Source organism: Henckelia pumila, chromosome 1 (assembly GCF_033568475.1).
Source record: "Henckelia pumila isolate YLH828 chromosome 1, ASM3356847v2, whole genome shotgun sequence".
In the NCBI taxonomy this organism is placed as follows: domain Eukaryota; kingdom Viridiplantae; phylum Streptophyta; class Magnoliopsida; order Lamiales; family Gesneriaceae; genus Henckelia; species Henckelia pumila.
In genome coordinates, this window is record NC_133120.1 from 73,459,566 (window position 1) to 73,477,402 (window position 17,837).

The following is a 17,837-nucleotide window of genomic DNA, read 5'->3' on the forward strand; positions in this document are numbered from 1 at the left end:
TCATTCAAAGTTTTGGGTTTTCGTAATATATATCATATATTGTAAATAAGATTTCATTAATTTGAAACATATTTGATATTATTATTATTATATTTGAACGATCTTATTTATTTACGTAATTATATTATTTACGTAATTATATATAAATGAAACAATTATTATTGTTTTAAAGAAATAAGGAGAGAGGGGGAGTATGGATTTAATTGGTAACAAATAATAGTTGGCAAGAGAAAATGGCACTTAATACAAGAAGACTTTTTTAAGGGGAAAAAGAATTAATTAATGGGGAAAAATATTTGAAAGAAGAACAAAATAACCGTTGGCCCAATCGCGGAGCCACGCGACCTTTGATCCAACGGCCACGATTTACTAGCCGTTGGTTTCAAATATGTATGTGCGGACATATATCCGCTGTTTACGTTCTCCCCAAATCTCCTCTTCTGATTCAAAGGATTAAAATTTAAAAAAGTTCACAGACAGAATTTGAATCGAGTGACTTTTTTAATCTATCAATTACCGATTGATTTGATTAGATGGTGTTTTCTTCATAGTCTCTCGCTGAATCTTTGAGATTCCCGGTGGAGTTCTTCACTGGATTTGTGAATAATTTTCTGGGAATTTCTTGCTTTGTGGAGAGGTTCGAGAAATATTATTGATAAGACATAATGTTGATTTTATGATCTGGGTTCTTTTTAAATCTGTTCTTGAATCTCGGGTGATTGTTACTGATACAAATTTCCCATTTTTCAGATGAGATTTTAATGGGTTTTTGATTTCTTTGATGGGTTCATGATTGAATGTATAAATCTGCAGAGATTTTGTTTAAAAGTGAAATCAAGATGCGTGGAGCGAATGAGAATTTTCCGGGTATAATCAGGCCTTCAAACATTCAAGGTAAAAGGCACAGCTCAAATTCAAAAAACTAAACCCTTATAATTCTTGTTTATTTTCTTTTTATTCTCTGGAGAAGGCGTTTGAGTCTTTGATCTTGTTTTCCATTAAACCCTAATCACATAGGGTTAAATGATCAAAATAACCTTTTTATGATGAATAGGAGTTGGGCCAAATAGGAGGGCGTTGAGTGCAATCAATAAGAATATCATAAGAGACCCTGCTTATCCGTGTGCTGTACACAAAAGAGGCGTTTTGACAGAGTATGGTTTTCACAAAACTTAGTTTTGGTTAGTTTATTTATTTATTTCAACAAATGCTTGAATTCCATTGTTGATTCAATTTTCAACCTTTCTGTTGTTTAGGAAAAATGTTGCTGAAAATAAGAATCCGGTTATCCCGGTGCATCGTCCAGTCACTAGGTTTGTGATATGTCCTCTTGTACTTTTTTTTTCCCTTGTCAGAATGCGAGTCTTTCTTGGTTTTAAGTAAAAGAGATCTTGGATAGATGACTTAATTCTACAAAAATCCCATAGAAATTTATTCAATGCAAAGGCTTGATCATCAAAAAACTTTTATGCTAAGAAAATTAGCTTTCGCACATTGTTTCCTAATCCATATTCTTGGTTCTTATTCAGAATGTTTGCTGCTCAATTGGCTGGTAAAGATCATCATCCATCAGCTGAGGTAATATTCCGTATAATTAACATGAATTGAGTCCCATTAAGTTAGATTTTTAACCTGCCCCTGATGTTGGAACTGTGCTTTATTCAGATTCAACCAGGTGTGAGTATCGGTCAATCGAAGGACTACATTATTATTGATGCAGAGGACCATACGCCCATTGAAGATGATGTTGTGCCAATGTTTGTGCAGCACACAGAAGCGATGCTGGAAGAAATAGATGAGATGGTATCGATTTCTTTTTATTCTGGTACTTGCTGTCGGTAAACTAGTTCATTCTCATATTCTAAATTGACATAGGATGCGGAAGTTGAAATGGAAGATATTGATGAAGAGGAAACGATAGTTGACATAGACAGCTGTGATAAGAAGAATCCACTTGCCGTGACTGAGTATATTGATGATATATATGCTCATTACAAGAAGACAGAGGTGAAATATCTCTCCATTTGTTTGATAATTAGTACTGTTTTTAAATATCAATCAAGTGAAACCGATAAGATTTTGTGTGGTACAATCCCATTATCTCTGTTGGATCCTTGGTGGAGCTATAGGAGTTTTGTATAGGGTAGCGAAACTGAGATAAAAAAATCTTAAGAGGTGGGATTAATTATAAATATGTATAGGTCCGTAGCAAACTTTTGGAAATGAGAAGCAGCATCTCGGACATATGTGTGGTATGCGTCAGGTCATTGTTTCTTGCATAGGTGGTGGAGCTAGATGTTTTGCATAGGCGAGCGACAATGAAATTCAAAAAAATCCAAAGGAAGTTCATATATTTGCGCACACACATATGATATGACAGCTGTTCTTACTGCTGCCTCTAGCTCCGCCACTATGTAGGATCGGGTGGGACCTGTATGATGAAACCTGTAGAATTCAAGAATCAACATGGTATTCCATTGAGTGTAGCATCGAGAACACGAATATATCTTCTTGTTTATTGATTTTCTTGGTCTATTTTACTTGTGTACTCGACTAATGTATATCCCTTTCTTCGTTGTTTGTCCTTGTTCTTCCGATCCTGTGATTTTGATTACAGAGCTTAAGCTGTGTCCCACCAAGCTACATGGAAAACCAATCTGACATTAATGAAAGAATGAGAGGCATTCTTATTGACTGGTTGATTGAGGTGATAAACTGAATTCTTATACTCCAAGTTGTGTCCTAGTTCAAAATAAGTAGTACTAGGATTATTAACACTTTACTTTGTACAAATAGGTGCATTACAAGTTTGAACTGATGGAGGAGACGCTATATCTAACTGTCAATCTCATCGATAGATTTTTAGCATTACAGTCGGTTGTGAGAAAGAAACTGCAGCTTGTCGGAGTGACTGCCATGCTCCTTGCTTGCAAATACGAAGAAGTTTCCGTTCCTGTCGTGGAGGATCTTATACTGATATCTGACAGAGCTTACTGCAGAAAAGAAGTTCTCGATATGGTACAGTACTTACCTACTCAGAAACAGAACCAGGATTTCAGTTTAAGAGCGCGATGAATCTTTTCATTTGAAGTTGCTCTTATAATGGTTTCTATTTTAATTGGCTACAGGAGAAACTGATGATCAATACCTTACAATTTAATCTCTCTGTGCCAACACCGTATGTTTTCATGAGGCGCTTTTTAAAAGCCGCTCAATCTGACAAAACGGTTGGTTGAATCTAACTTAGTTTGGACTCAAATAATTTCATGTTCTCTTATTGATTTGACTAGTAACGTTACTTTTTTCAAACTTGGAACTAGTTGGAGTTATTATCCTTCTTCACAATCGAACTCTGCCTCGTTGAGAGTGCGATGCTTAAGTTCTCACCATCTTTATTAGCTGCTGCTGCTATCTACACTGCTCAATGTGCTCTCAACGGTTTTAGGCAGTGGAGCAAGACACTTGAAAAACATACAAGCTACATGGAACACCAGCTTCTGTAAGTATAAACCAAAACACATTTTCCATCTTTTCAAGCAAAAGTCTTATATTTAACACGTATTTGATTGGTGGATGTGTGATTTTGTAGGGAATGTGCAAAACTTATGGCGACTTTTCATAACAATGCGTGGAAGAGTAAACTTACTGGTGTGCACAAGAAATACAGCACTTCAAAATATGGCTACGCTGCCAAGACTAAACCTGCTGTTTCTCTTATAGATGCAGTCTGCCCTTTGTAAGATTTAGAATGCGGTAAATTTGCTTCGCTTGTGAGAAGGGCTGCAACATTTCAGCAACATAAGTTGCATCTCGTTTGGTTAAGAGAGAGTTCCGTTTGATGATATCTCTGAATTTGTATCCATATAAATTCTCTCCTTGTTTTCAAAGAATATCAATTCTCTTTTTGATGCACTTTAAACTTTCATTCCTCAAAAATATATTTTAAATTGTTTCTGATTAGCCTAATTATATTTATCTATAAAGTTAATTATATCGAAATACTAGGCGTTGAGGAGCTATGATTGTGACTCGATCTTGTGATCTTATTATTCAAGTTATAACAAAAATATCAGTAACAGCATACACTAAATTTAGCTTGCAAGTCTCATGAAAATCTAGAAGGAAGATGAAAAAAGCATTTATTAATGTCACTCCAAAATATCAAAGAAAGAAACTGTTAGATTTATTGAATATAAGAAACATATCGTAAACACTGATGTTTTAGAAAAGAAAGTCGTGCATATTATGTAAGGTTCACAACAAGCTATATTTACAAATCAACCCGCCCAAAAAAATAATCTAAGTATTCAATCAAAATATTATTCTTCATCTAAAATTGTTGCATCCAGTACGTCCTCTGGACTCTGCTCAACTTCATCCTTCGCAGAATTAACATTACCACGCAATGTCTCGTCTATATCTGCTGCCTCAGTAAAACTTGTTGAGGTCTCGTTTTCACTTGATCTCTCTTCGACTCTATAGTAAACCTTCATAAAGAAGTTAAATTTATCAATAACCATCGATAGGTAGTCTATGTTAGATACGAACCGATGGTCTCAGCTACTACTAAATAATTATCGACTCTAAATAACACAAAATTAATCTCTCTCACATGGAGGGCATTAGGCTATATAAAACAGACCACACGTGTGTGTGGTACATCCAATTCAACAATACCTGAACAAGTTGTCATTCATGTACATGTGTAGTACATCCAATGCAACAATACCAGAACAAGTTGGTCATTCATGTACAAGTTAATATAATGAGTTCGCCAAGATTTAACTTAAAGCTCTTTAGTGTAAAGTACGTACAAAAGGCAGTAAAATGAGGCATACATACCACACATGTACGAGGAGGAGAAAGCACTTTGAAGGAATTGGGACGGTTATTGAAATTTGTTTCAGGAACACCAGGTATGCCTTCAGGCATCGTGAAGTGGTCTACATCATGGCCTACCTGTCGTAATAAAATCTGCGATATCAAGACAATAGGAAGACTGGATAGCATGTAGATGAAGGCGTATAGTGTCCCATTAAATGTTCCCCTAGTTGATGAACTCTGTAATAGCAATTACAACCTGATAAACACCACCTACTCCAGGAAAAACCAGATTTTGCACCTTGAAAATAGCAGGAAGTGGGACTCTATTTTCTGGTACAATTTAGCTTCATGCGCTCGTGTTTTAAAATACTGAAAGCATGAGTTAGCATATAAACTATGGAAAATCTCCAAATAATTACATGTTTGCCATCTTCTTAAACATGCAGCATGACATACAACAGGAAAGGAAAGGGAGGGGGGTTTGCGTGTACAACCAGTTCCTTACCCTTCCAGGTCCACCGAATTCCCAAGCATCACTGTCTAAGGCTACTCTATATTTTCCTGGCAAGTCACAACCAACTTTGTACCTGCTCATCAATGGAATTGGAAGTTTCATGGAAAAAAGTAGAATCAACTAAAATTTGACGATCAGCATTCATTTTAAAATTCTATAAAAGATTACAACGACTAAGGAAGATCAACAGCTTCGTAAAAGGTTTACACATACCCCTCGTATGTATTTTCTGGGTGGAAGTTGAATACAAAGACTAGGTCTCCCCGTTCAAAAACAATGACCTGCAATAAATGAACAAGCAAAATCAATAGAATCCTATAAAGCTTTGTGAAGTACCAAACATTTTTTGTTACCTTCTTATCCTCATTTACATCGCTAACGATCTGTTTTCCCGATGAAAGGAACATAAAATTTTCATCTAGCAAATTCATGGCTCTATTGAATGCATTCATAAACTGCATCACAAGAGTGAAAAATGTTAGGAATAGATAAACACATTTCAATTTAATGCATATTAAGAGTCCGACAAAAAGGATGGAAGTATGAGTCACAGTAAGGATGGAATAAATTTTTTGTTTTGGTGCAGGGATCAGAATTTTCATTTATAATAGATAATGTCAACTATATCAAGCTCTGGGTTAGAGTAAACTTAATAAATATAAAACATATAATATGACGTATAAGTAGTAAAAATTCGAATTGTGTATAATCGATAATAGTTATCAGATACAGACGTTCCAAGTGATCAACTATAGTAACCACAAATCCATGGCAAACATATTTAAAACATGGACCTTGAATCTAAGATGATCTGTATCGACGAGGTCCCATTGACGTCTGCACTTATCATAACTCCAACCATTGCCTTCTCTTGGAAAATCAATCCAGTCTGGGTGGCCAAACTACAAGTAATCAATTATTTGGTTTTGTTAGAAAATTGGAAAAGGTACCTGTAAAGCTGTCGAACTAAAACATATATTGGCTTTTCTACATGTCATTGAACTGCTTCTTTCAAAGTTAGCTTCAGCCTTCAAGACATTTAAACATTTTGATGTCAGCAAAGAAGTGATAGATGTGGCTTTTCTATATCTTAACGAGCTACTTCTTTAATAGTTAGCTTTAAGTCATTTTAACATTTCCATGTCGCTAAAGTCCATCAAATACTAAGAAAATCTGACAAAGATTCAACCTACTGCTAACAGCTATCTTATCTGCATGCCAAGCAGATTCAGGCTGCAGAAGCGGAAGATTTAGGGGAAGGGAGGGTCAAATTTTTTAATTTTACCCTCCCCAGTTTATTGAAATGCACCCGGCGAAGGTCAAATTTTCTCTTAATGAAATGGCCCCTGCAGAAGCTGCAAACTGGGCAATTTTTTACGGGTAAAATTAATTGTCTAAAAGAAGTTTTCAACTTTAGTGCCAGCTTACCTCATTGCCCATGAAATTAAGGTAGCCCTCTCCTCCTAATGCCATTGTTATGAAATGAATCATCTGCAAATAAAAAACAGTAAACAATGTTAATCAACATCAGCCTTAAAGGTCCGGCCTGAACCGTCAGCTGCAATGAGTGAATTCAAATGGGAAAAAAGACCTTGTGAAGTGCAATGCCTCGCTCAATTACTGGAGAGGCCACTGTCAAACAGGACATACCGGAATACATTTCTTTGTCCATCAGGAAAAATGCAATTGTTTTATCTCCCACAATAGCCTAATCATGGCACAAAAGCAAAAAAAAAAAATAGAAACAAAAAGATAAATCACTGTATCTCTTGACACAGATGAAAAAAAATTGCAGACGATACAGTTCAGCAATCCCACTCTAATTTAAAAAGGCCAAAATTTGTGCACTCCACAGTTTATAGCAGACATATTAAACGAAAGGGAAGTTAAAAAATAACCAATATAATCAGTAAACATGTAAAAACAAGAGAACAAATCAACCTACCTGTGATGAGATGCATTAAATGGATATGAAAATATGCTCAACCTTATATCATTGTTCATAGACTGGATCACAAGTCCAAAGTCCACAGGGCCAACCCCATAAAAGTAAGATGTACAAACCTGATCATGACTCTCAGCATACGCTATACACTTCTCAGCATATCTTCTATTAGTTAAACTCCAACTTATTTCAGCCATTGACCATTCTTCATCCTTCTTATTCTTCAAGTACTCAATCCATTTATCAGGAATGGCCATTGCCAGGCGGTAATCAAAACCGATACCTACCTCAGAAACTGGCCGACCAAGACCAGGCATCCCAGAAACATCTTCAGCAATCACAGTTGCATTGGGTAAGACACTGTGTATTAGATCATTGGCCAACATCAAATATACAACAGCATCAACATCTGTGGTCTCACTAAAGTACTCGTTATAGTCCCCAGTGAATGCCGTGTTTATTCCATGATGATGATACAACATTGAGGTTACTCCATCAAACCGAAATCCATCAAACTTGAACTCATCAAGCCACCACCTCAAATTGGACAAAAGGAAACGAAGAACTTCCCAATTTGCGTAGTTGAATAGTCTACTGTCCCACAATTTATGATACCCTCGATCTCCAGCATGAAAGTAAGAATCTTGAGAGCTTTGACCAACATCGAAACCATTAAGGCCATCCGTGACATTGTTACTTGCATGGCTGTGAACAACATCCATCAGCACCTGTAGACCTAAGCTGTGTGCTTTATCAATCAAATACTTCAGGTCCTCTGGGGTCCCTGATCTACTACTCACAGCAAAAAAGTTGGTTACATGATATCCAAATGACGCATAATAGGAATGTTCCATTACAGCCATCAACTGCACTGTATTATAATTGTTTGCTCGAATGCGAGGTAAAACAAAATCTGCAAACTCCCGGTATGTATTTACACGTGGTTCTGAACTACTCATTCCAACATGTGCTTCATATATTCGTGATGCCTCGGGTTTAGGCGGACGAGAGTAATTAAACTCATATCTGCAAGGATATCCATGAAATTTATCAATGTTTGACTACGTTAAATGCCACCCTTCTTCTAAGTTGAATGTTTCCAGCTTAAATTTTATATTTGTTACGATCTGGTCATAAATTACTTTTCTTCCGGAAAAATATTAATGTGTGAAAGGACATACAAGAGCTCATAAAAAAATATTGATTGTTGTACGCTTCCATTTTTTTTTAATCTCTATATTAAAAAAAAGTTGGAACACCTTTCTGAAGGTGGTGGGTTCCAGTACACCCCATCATAAGGTGCAGCGAATTTTGTAGGGTCCTGAGTGGCATATTTTATCCACGCAGGGATGCGCTCAACCCAGACTCCATTCCCATGCTTAAATCTGAACTTGACTCTTGAATTATGTGGAATGGCTGGATTCCCACCAACATCAGGAATTCTGATAGTCCATACACCATATGGATTCTTTTCCATTTTGTGTCCAGAACCATTCCACCCATTAAAGTCACCGATAACTTCTGCTTCCCTGAGTTATATATTAGTTAATTGTGAGGCAAACAACGGATGTTAAGAATAAGTCGAACAAATCAAGAAATAGCATCCATGATGTAAAACTGAGAGAAATACAGTGATACAAATAAAACAGAAAGTTGTTCCATCTAAGAGCTGAAAAGACTAACTGTGCAGCAGGTGCCCATTCACGGTACACAATGGAACCTTCTTCCCAGTTGAATCCAAATTTTAAATAACCTGAATTCAAGTATTGAAAACAATGTCATACGCAGCTGAAGGATCTGGTATATGAGATTTTTTGGTTGCGTAGAGTTGAATTAGTTTGGATGAAAATATGATTGCGTGAAATCAATGGAGAGAAAACTCGTTAAGCAGTTTGAACTTTAACATTCAAATATTCCCACACAAATAACAAAATAGCTTACTTTAATTTCATATTTACCTAGTGAAAATTCATCGAGGCTTCCCTCGTGTTTTTCAATTAGCCTTTTCTGATCAACATATCTTTTCATTCTGTACTGAAAATGATCTTTATAAGGTTCCAAGCCTGTATCCAAATCAAAGAGGCCAAAGTTTTTAGCAGCATTCTCCATATTTGCTGTCTCATTACTGTCACTAGTCAAAACCGCCGAGACAGATGCACTGCATACCTGGTAGAAAGAATTCAAAATTACTTTGTCATTCATCTATAGACATATAGATCAACAACTACTGAGATGAAAATGGAAGAGCTTTCTCAAATCAAAATATTACACCAATGTTACCATCACAATCTAAGTGTATCATTTTTATTAAATCCATGTTCTAAAAGATGCTCAACACCTGGCTCCACTCTCTGTTGCTGAGACCAGAAAAATTAATGAATAAAGAAATGTAAAAGACAATATGACTTAAGGGAATTAATTATTGTAGAAATCACTGGGGAAAGGTACACCCTTTATCAGATCACTGAATGTACATCAACATAAAATTTTTGCGCGAAAGCCAGTAGCAACAATGGTTTTGTTACTTTAAATTCCAGCACTAGAAAATAAGAATATACACAACATACTTTTCCACGAGCAATAATACTTTTTGGGGTTAAGATTCTCCTGTTCGCTACATAGTTTTGAGGTCTAACGTTGTCTCCTTTTGGTTGTTGTGACATGCTGGACCTGCCACTAACTGAGGCCTGTCAAAGGTATCGTACAAGAAAGTTCACGGTAATATTCATAACTAATTGAATAAAATAGTAATGGCAGGCTTCTCCAGTAAAACAGAAGAACAAACACTCATGTTCTTTTTCTTGTTTAGTTAAAATTGCATACATAAGCTTAAATAAATCTAGAAAATCAAAGTAACTACACATTGTAAATATAACCGTTTAACTTGAGTGAGTCAACAAGCAAGTGAAAAGACAAAGCAAATTTCTTGTCTCATGTCGTAAATATACTATGCTTTCATGCTGGACCTTTTTTGTGCCCTTTATTTCTTTTTCAAGTTGAACTACATATCCAATCGTAAGATACCCGAGCTGAAGCTTTTTTTCTGAATCAGAATAGTTGATACCAATCTAAAAGTTCAAAACAGGTGGCCAGCATGTGAAAGATACTCAATTAGCCTTTAAACCATATATCACAAACTTTTCAAACTTGATATACTTGTATCATTCATACATACAAACGAAGTCTCCAAATAGTCAAGTGTACATCTCTAGTTTACCCCTACTATCATAATTTTTGTAAATTTTATTTAAGCTCACAAAAATTGTTAGCAAAATCATGAAGCCACATCCAGTGAAACCGAAATACAAAAATAAAATAACTAGATTCCTCAGATTTAATCTGGACTAAAAATTTGCTTTGAATATCTACAATCTACACATTAATCAAAACAATTAACTTGCATTAACCATCACTTTTTCTGTTTGGCATGTTTTCAATTCTCTTAAATACACGTAACGAGCTAAAAATTACACCTTGCTAAAATAAATGGGTAAAAATTAAGTTTTGTTTTCATTAGTTCTTCATCATACCAATGATTATTATAAGTGATCATTTTCATCGAAATTCTTTTTTTCTTTCACAGAATATTTTTTTTTATAAAAAAAAAATCAATCTTCTTAACTTCGTTCCCACTCAAACTAACAGTCTCGAAGAATTTTCCTGATTTCACTTCGGAAAATCGCATAAGAAAAAAAAAATCTCCGCTAGACCAAATAAACCAATTGCAAACAAAAATTCGATCAAATGATGGCAAGGAATTGAAAGAATAAACAAAATAACGATCGATTACAGCTGATGAATCTTCACTTGAGAACCATGGTGCAGGCGCGGAGAGAAGATTGCACGAACTGTACATTTTCGTATTTCACCTGGAAGTTGAGCTTGGATGCGAACTGTAGAGAGGGAGGGGGAAAGATAGTACGAACTGGAACATTCCTCACGTTACAAGCCATTCTCTCCACCCCTTTTTCCGCTCCACGTAAGTAACAATTCCAGAGAACTTTCGCTATTGCCAGAGCCAAACCGAGACCAATTTACATGATTGCCCTTACCCTTGTTATGGTCTTATGGGCTTCATTTTCGGCTTAATTTTAAGTGTTGACTCCGAAGTAGACCTTATCTCACATAAGTCAAAGACTTATTGACTCATGCGAGGGTTAAATCGAGAAATGTGTACGAGCGGCAGAGAACTGAGAAAGAAAGCAACATGACCAACCCCAGAGCATACCTCACAATATTTCAGCAGAAAATATGTTTAAGTACTACAATTATACCCGAAAATATTGTGTGAATCAAAATATTATATTCTAAAAAAAATTATTATGAAAATAGTGTCAAAATTTTGATCATTCCGGTTATTATTCTATTAAATTATATGCAACATGAACTCCATAATATATATTTCAGTTTCTATATTTATTATTATTTTTTAATTATTTATAAATATACTTTCATCATTCATACATTAATTATTTTAAGATTTATCTTATCGTATTAAAATATTTGTTAAATAAGTGTAAAATAATAATTTTTTTAAAAAAAATTATTTTTCCAATAAAGTTTTAAATTTGTATGAATAAAATAAAAAGGTTAAATATAAAGATAGAAGAGAATAAACAATTACTCAATAAGATCTATGAAGTGTGATGCTCTAATTGCTACATATTAATTAATAACTCTAAATATTTTATGCACAAGCCATTTCAAAATATCTCATTTTTTCTTAAATGAAAATATATATCCTTGATCGATCCATTCTGATCAAGGGTAAACACGTCTTATTGTAAAACAATTTTGGTTTCTGAGTAGCATTTTAAATTTATTTATTTTCAAAAAAGGAAATCTGAGTTTGTGGGGCCAAAGAAATAGGACATGTTTGGATTCTGGTGTTTTTTGTTTGCTTGTTCATCTGATTTAGGCATATGCTTTTTTCAGAATCAATGAGAGTGAAAAAAAAGGTTTTATATTACTATATAATATGATTAGCCATCCACAATGGTTCGGACATTTTTCTGGATCATTTGTATGTCTCTCAGTGTTCCACTACATCTTTCGAATATTTCATATATCAAAATATCTTACATTTTACAAACAAATATCTAGTCAACCAAATATTTATAAGATCCATTGTCATTTTATATTTTTCACGTCATCATCTATATATCTCACACTTCAAATTATTTAAAAATTTTATTTTATTTATGTTTTTAATTTAATTAATATAATTTATAATTAAGTTTTAATTATTTAATATTGAATTTATGTATGTTTTATAAAATCATATAGTACATTAACGGTGCGTTTGGTAGCTCATATTAAGGAGGATAGTGGGTTATAAAACAAGTTTATCTCTTGTTTGATAGCCTTTTTATTTAACATATCTAATATAGCCTACAATAGATTGACCTAGATAAAGACACGTTAATTAAACCCTTGCAACACCCATATCCGTCTTTCGATCCAATTTGCGCTTTCCGTGAATACCCCTTAGCCGCCTCAATATTGTAGAAATGTTTGAGGAATATATTTTTCATATATTCAAAAATAAAGATACAACGTATATTTATATACAATCTCACGAGATAGAGATAAGAAAATAAATAAATAAAAAGATACAAAAGATATACACAAGATTTATAAAGATATATTTCCAATAGACCCCCTCAAGATGGTGGATGCAGAGAGACACCTATCTTGGAACAAAGGAGGTGAAGACGTGAACTAGCAAGAAGCTTTGTCAGGGCATCAGCAAGCTGGTCAGAGGAGGATACATGAGAGACACGAACTTTACGACGTTGAACCAGCTCACGAACAATATGCTTCATGCGAGAGTGAAAAATTGGATTAGCACATAGATAAGTAGCCCCAACATTATCACAGTATATAGAGGCTGGAGATGAGACAGTAGTAAGGCCGAGTTCATCAAGCAGCGAACGAACCCATTGTAGTTCCGCAATAGTGGAAGCAATTGCACGATATTCAGCCTCAGTAGAAGAACGAGCGACAGAACCCTGCTTACGTGAGCACTAGGAGATAGGATTGGGATCCAGGAAAACAATATACGCACCAGTAGAGGTGCGATCATCAACATCACCCACCCAGTCAGCATCACAAAATGCGTGAAAAGATGGCGAGTTGTGGTAGTGAAGCATTAGACAGTATGAGCGAGTGCCATTAAGATAGCGGAGAAGTCGCTTGGTCGCCCCCCAATGTAGAGAAGAGGGAACATGCATGAATTGAGATAGCTTATTAACTGCAAAGGAAATATCCGGACGAGTAAAAGAGAGATACTGCAAACTACCAATGATCTGACGATATAGGGTAGCATCAGCAGGAGGCGGGCCATCCAAGAGATGTAGATGAGCATTTCTGGCAAAAGGCGTGGAGACAGGCTTCGAATCAGCCATGTTTGTCTTGGTGAGAATATCAAGGAGATACTTTCGCTGAGATAGGCAAAGGCCCCCTGAAGTGGTAATAACTTCAACACCAAAAAAATAAGAAAGAAAACCCAGATCCTTTATGGAGAACCGAGCACCCAACTGATCAATGAAAGTCTGAAGAGCAGCAACATCATTTTTTGTAAGAATTAAATCATCGACATAGACAAGTAGATACATGATGACATTACCAGAACGAAAAATAAATAAGGATGTATCAGCCAGGGAGGCAACAAAACCAATACTGATAAGAAACCGATGCAGGACCGTGTACCAGGCCCTTGGTGCCTGTTTAAGACCATAAATTGCTTTGTTTAACTTGCAGACATGCACCGGAAAATCAGAGTTAACTAAGCCAGGTGGCTGAGCCATATAAACACATTCGTCCAACTGACCCTGGAGGAAAACATTGTTCACATCCATTTGACGAAGAGACCAACCACTGGAAACAACCAAGGACAAGAGAATTCGAACAGTGGTGGATTTGGCCACAGGACTAAAGGTGTCAGTGAAGTCAAGACCCGGACGTTGATGAAACTCCTTGGCAACCAAACGAGCCTTGTAATGCTTAATAGAACCATCAGACTTCCGCTTAAGCCGAAAGATCCATTTCCAACCAACAACATTTTGCGCCATATCCGACGGAACAAGATCCCAAGTACCGTTACGAAGAAGTACATCAAACTCCTCAGACATGAAAGCACGCCAGCGAGGATCCTTGAGAGCAAGAATATGCAATGTAGGCTCAGATGGGGCAGCATCAGTGATAGCAGTGAGACCAAAGCAGGGATTGAGCCAAAAAATATTATTTTTGGATTGGGTGACCATGGTATGAGTGTTGGAATCTGGGGTGGGAAGGTGGTGGGTCGGCAGGCGGGATTGCGTGGGTGGGGAGTGGCTCGGTGATTGGCCCGGGTTAGGGCTGTACGGAAGGGGACACAGGGCGATGGAGAGGTGGAGCTGGGCGTGGGGCAAAGGGTTCAACAGGTAAAGAATCAACGACACAGAGGTCCTCCACAGGCGATCCAGATGGTGTACCAGAGCAACGTCCATTGTCAGAATCACCACTGGCAAAAGGAAAAGCAGACTCAACAAAGACAACATGACGAGAAACAAAGACTCGACCAGAAGATGACTCGTAGTAGAGATAGGCGATCTGCGTAAGAGAATAGCCAAGAAAGACATAGGGGGATGACCGGTGTGTAAGCTTATGAGGAGAGTAGGAACGACGCCAAGGATAACAGAGACAACCAAAAATTCGAAGTTTGGATAGGTTAGGTGTCGTGCCGAAGAGACACTCAAAAGAGGATTTATATGAGAGGTTTCGTTTTGGTAGGCGATTTATGAGATAGGAGGCAGTGGCAAAGGCAAAAGGCCAAAAATGAGTAGGAACTGACGCATGCTGGAGAAGGTCAAGTTCGGTTTCCACAATATGACGATGACGGCGTTCAGAGTAGCCATTATGTTCAAGAGTATGAGGGGCAGTGGTGAGTGAGAAATTCCATGCACACTAAGAAAGTCTTCGAGGGGAAGAAATTCCCCACCATTATCAGTATACAGAGTGAGGATGGGACGATTAAAGCGCTTCTCAACCAAAGATTTTAAACATTTAAAGACAGATAAGACATCTGATTTATGTTTTAAACGATACAACCAGATATATTTGCTATAATGATCAACAAATATAACATAGTATTTATACCAATCATTTGAGATAACCGGGGAGGTCCAGACATCAGAAAAAAATAGATCAAGAGGTAATGATGAAGTAAGGAAAGAGTCATGAAACAGAAGTTTGTGGCTTTTATTGCATAAACACGAATTACAGTGCAAGTGACGAATTAAATACGAACAAGACACAGACTTAGACACAACTAAATAACGTAAAACTCGAGCAGACGGATGACCTAAACGACTATGCCAGGTAGGAAGCAACATGACAGAAGAAGAGAGTGTCAGTGGTGGAGAAGACGGAGACGCAGACCATGAGTAGACACCGCCTTTAAGTGGACTGATGAGTGCATTTTATATGCATTAGTTTGTGATATTTTTAAATCTATTTTGTGTGCATTCATATTATTTTTTTGTGTTTTTGTGTGTTTTAGTGCATGTGTGTGTATTTCACTCTCTCGGTTAATTTTGTAGGAAAATGGATTTTTGAAGAATAAATTACGGAGCAGCCTTTGTCAAAAATTAATTTTTAATTTTATAGAGCTTCAAATCCAATCTTTACCGTTCAAAATGAAGTTCCAGATGTTTTGAAGCTGCTGTCCAAATTTCAGCTCGATCTGATGGCTAAAACTGAAGATATGAATTTTTCAAAAAAACTGCGTGCAGTCAAGGATGTATGAACGGACCCCGTGCATGGGTCCGGATAAGGGTCCGTGCATCCTCGTAAAAAAATCGGCGTTTTCAGTTTAATGCACGGACCTAGACACGGACCCTTATCCAGGGTCCGTGCATGTCGCAGAATAAGAAAAAATAGAATTTTTGGGAATTAAAACTTTCAAGTTTCCGGGCTTTATTTCTTGGGCTTTCAAAGACATATAAATAGGAGATTGTCAGACGTGAAAGGGGGTTGGAATCGCATAAGAGAGACGGCGGCTAGGAGGCTTGGAGATTGAAGAACGCTCCATTCGAGTTTTTTTTCTTTTCTTCTTTAGATTATTAAACTTTTGTTTGAACTATATTTTCATTTATTGATTAGTTTTCTTCAACCAAGACCGCGAAATTGGGCCAGACAGTTTTATGTTTAATATTTGGATGTTTATTTAGGATTTTTGGATTTTTGTTAATATTATTGATTGTTGGATTTAAATTCTGTCTTGTGAATAACCTGATCAACTATTTAATTGTTTGTTAATTGATTTCAAGTCGACAGAGAAGGAATTGATTTCGATCACTCCAATAATTGACATATGGTTAAACCGACTAGAAATAGTATTCGGTTTCAATATGCGGCTTTAGGTAAAAACTGAATTATCACAAATATTGAATGCATTCATGTTTGATTAGAATTATGAAAATTAATCCGTCATAACTTGAATAGGTTTAACATGTTCTAGAAATAGACTGTTAAACAAGATAGGATAATTCGCCGTGATTTAAGATTAAATCTGGATCCTGGATTTGCCACTTGTTTGCATGATTTGTTTGGTACCCGCGTGTGTCTTGGTTGTCTCTATTTAATTGAATTTATTCTTCTTCTAGTTTAATTCTTATTTTATTTTAGTAATTAAATTTTAGTTAATTCTTAGCACTTGTTTTATTATTTTGTCTAGATTAAGTAAAATAATTAATTCTTGAGAATTGACAACAGTCCCTGTGGGATCGATACTTGGACTCTCTGTCCACTTTACTATTACTTGACCTAGTGCACTTACTAGTTGATACCGAATTAAGCGGTCAAGTTTTTGGAGCCGTTGCCGGGGACTGTTTAGTTAATATTAGGATAGATTATTTGCTTGAGACTAGATATTTTTTTTCTTGCATTATTTTTTTATTTTTAATTATTAATTATTTTTTTCTTACTTGTGAGGTACTTGGAGATGGATCATCGACAGGTGTTCACAAGGTTTGGACAACAATACTCGGAGCCCTTCTATGCTGCTTGGGGGAGATTCAATGATTTGGCTAACAGGTTTAGAGGTCATGATTTTTCGAACTACACTTTAGTTCAAATTTTTTATGGTTGTTTGGATGAGCTAACAAGATGTTGGGTAGATTATGGAACTTTGGCCACTGGCAGTCACTTGTTCAGCAGAGATGAAAATAGTGCGATGCACTTGTTAAATGATATGACAGATTTCGACTACCATTGGCATTGTGATCCTTCACTGCAGGGTTGGAGTCACCAATATCCTCCAGATATCGACTCTAAAATTTTTTCGAACCAACCACCGGAGCGTCAAGAAGAGTGTGTAGGGTATTTTGAGGATCATGTGGCTCAGTTGGAGAATCTTTTGCGGCAACAGACAGAGACAAATCAATTCTTAGAAAGCCGTATCAAGTCTTGAGGTTTTTTGGATGAACAGATTGCGCTTCTTAGAGAACCAAATTTGGAGATCTGCCAAGAGAGTGAAGTAACTGAGCCAGCACATGAAGAAATAATTTTTGA

The 17,837-nt window shown here is 36.2% G+C and overlaps 2 protein-coding genes across 5 annotated transcripts; one reads left to right on the forward strand and one right to left on the reverse strand.

The window, feature by feature from the left end:
- The first annotated feature begins 452 nt into the window (after window positions 1-452).
- LOC140874584 (cyclin-B2-3-like) lies at window positions 453-3,855 on the forward strand. The gene is made up of 12 exons (XM_073277892.1): window positions 453-637; window positions 814-894; window positions 1,055-1,154; window positions 1,257-1,313; window positions 1,530-1,578; window positions 1,666-1,803; window positions 1,876-2,007; window positions 2,618-2,707; window positions 2,797-3,018; window positions 3,129-3,227; window positions 3,321-3,499; window positions 3,590-3,855. Exons 2-12 carry the CDS (start codon window positions 840-842, stop codon window positions 3,738-3,740), a joined length of 1,272 nt encoding a protein of 423 aa, XP_073133993.1. The 5' UTR covers window positions 453-637; window positions 814-839; the 3' UTR covers window positions 3,741-3,855.
- A 306-nt stretch (window positions 3,856-4,161) lies between these two features.
- Window positions 4,162-11,232, reverse strand: LOC140880138 (1,4-alpha-glucan-branching enzyme 1, chloroplastic/amyloplastic-like). 4 transcript variants are annotated; one of them, XM_073284297.1, is made up of 14 exons: window positions 11,074-11,232; window positions 9,851-9,970; window positions 9,242-9,449; window positions 8,967-9,036; window positions 8,543-8,812; window positions 7,403-8,309; window positions 6,930-7,046; window positions 6,767-6,829; window positions 6,133-6,240; window positions 5,692-5,793; window positions 5,552-5,619; window positions 5,330-5,411; window positions 4,843-4,959; window positions 4,162-4,487 (listed from the first exon to the last, which is right to left on the reverse strand). In XM_073284297.1, exons 1-14 carry the CDS (start codon window positions 11,137-11,139, stop codon window positions 4,320-4,322), a joined length of 2,466 nt encoding a protein of 821 aa, XP_073140398.1. In that variant the 5' UTR covers window positions 11,140-11,232; the 3' UTR covers window positions 4,162-4,319. The 4 variants fall into 4 exon arrangements, with proteins under 4 accessions (XP_073140398.1, XP_073140387.1, XP_073140407.1 ...); XM_073284286.1 differs by having other exon boundaries at window positions 4,843-4,974; XM_073284306.1 differs by lacking the exon at window positions 9,851-9,970 and having other exon boundaries at window positions 4,843-4,974; window positions 11,074-11,231.
- Between the last annotated feature and the right edge of the window lie 6,605 nt (window positions 11,233-17,837).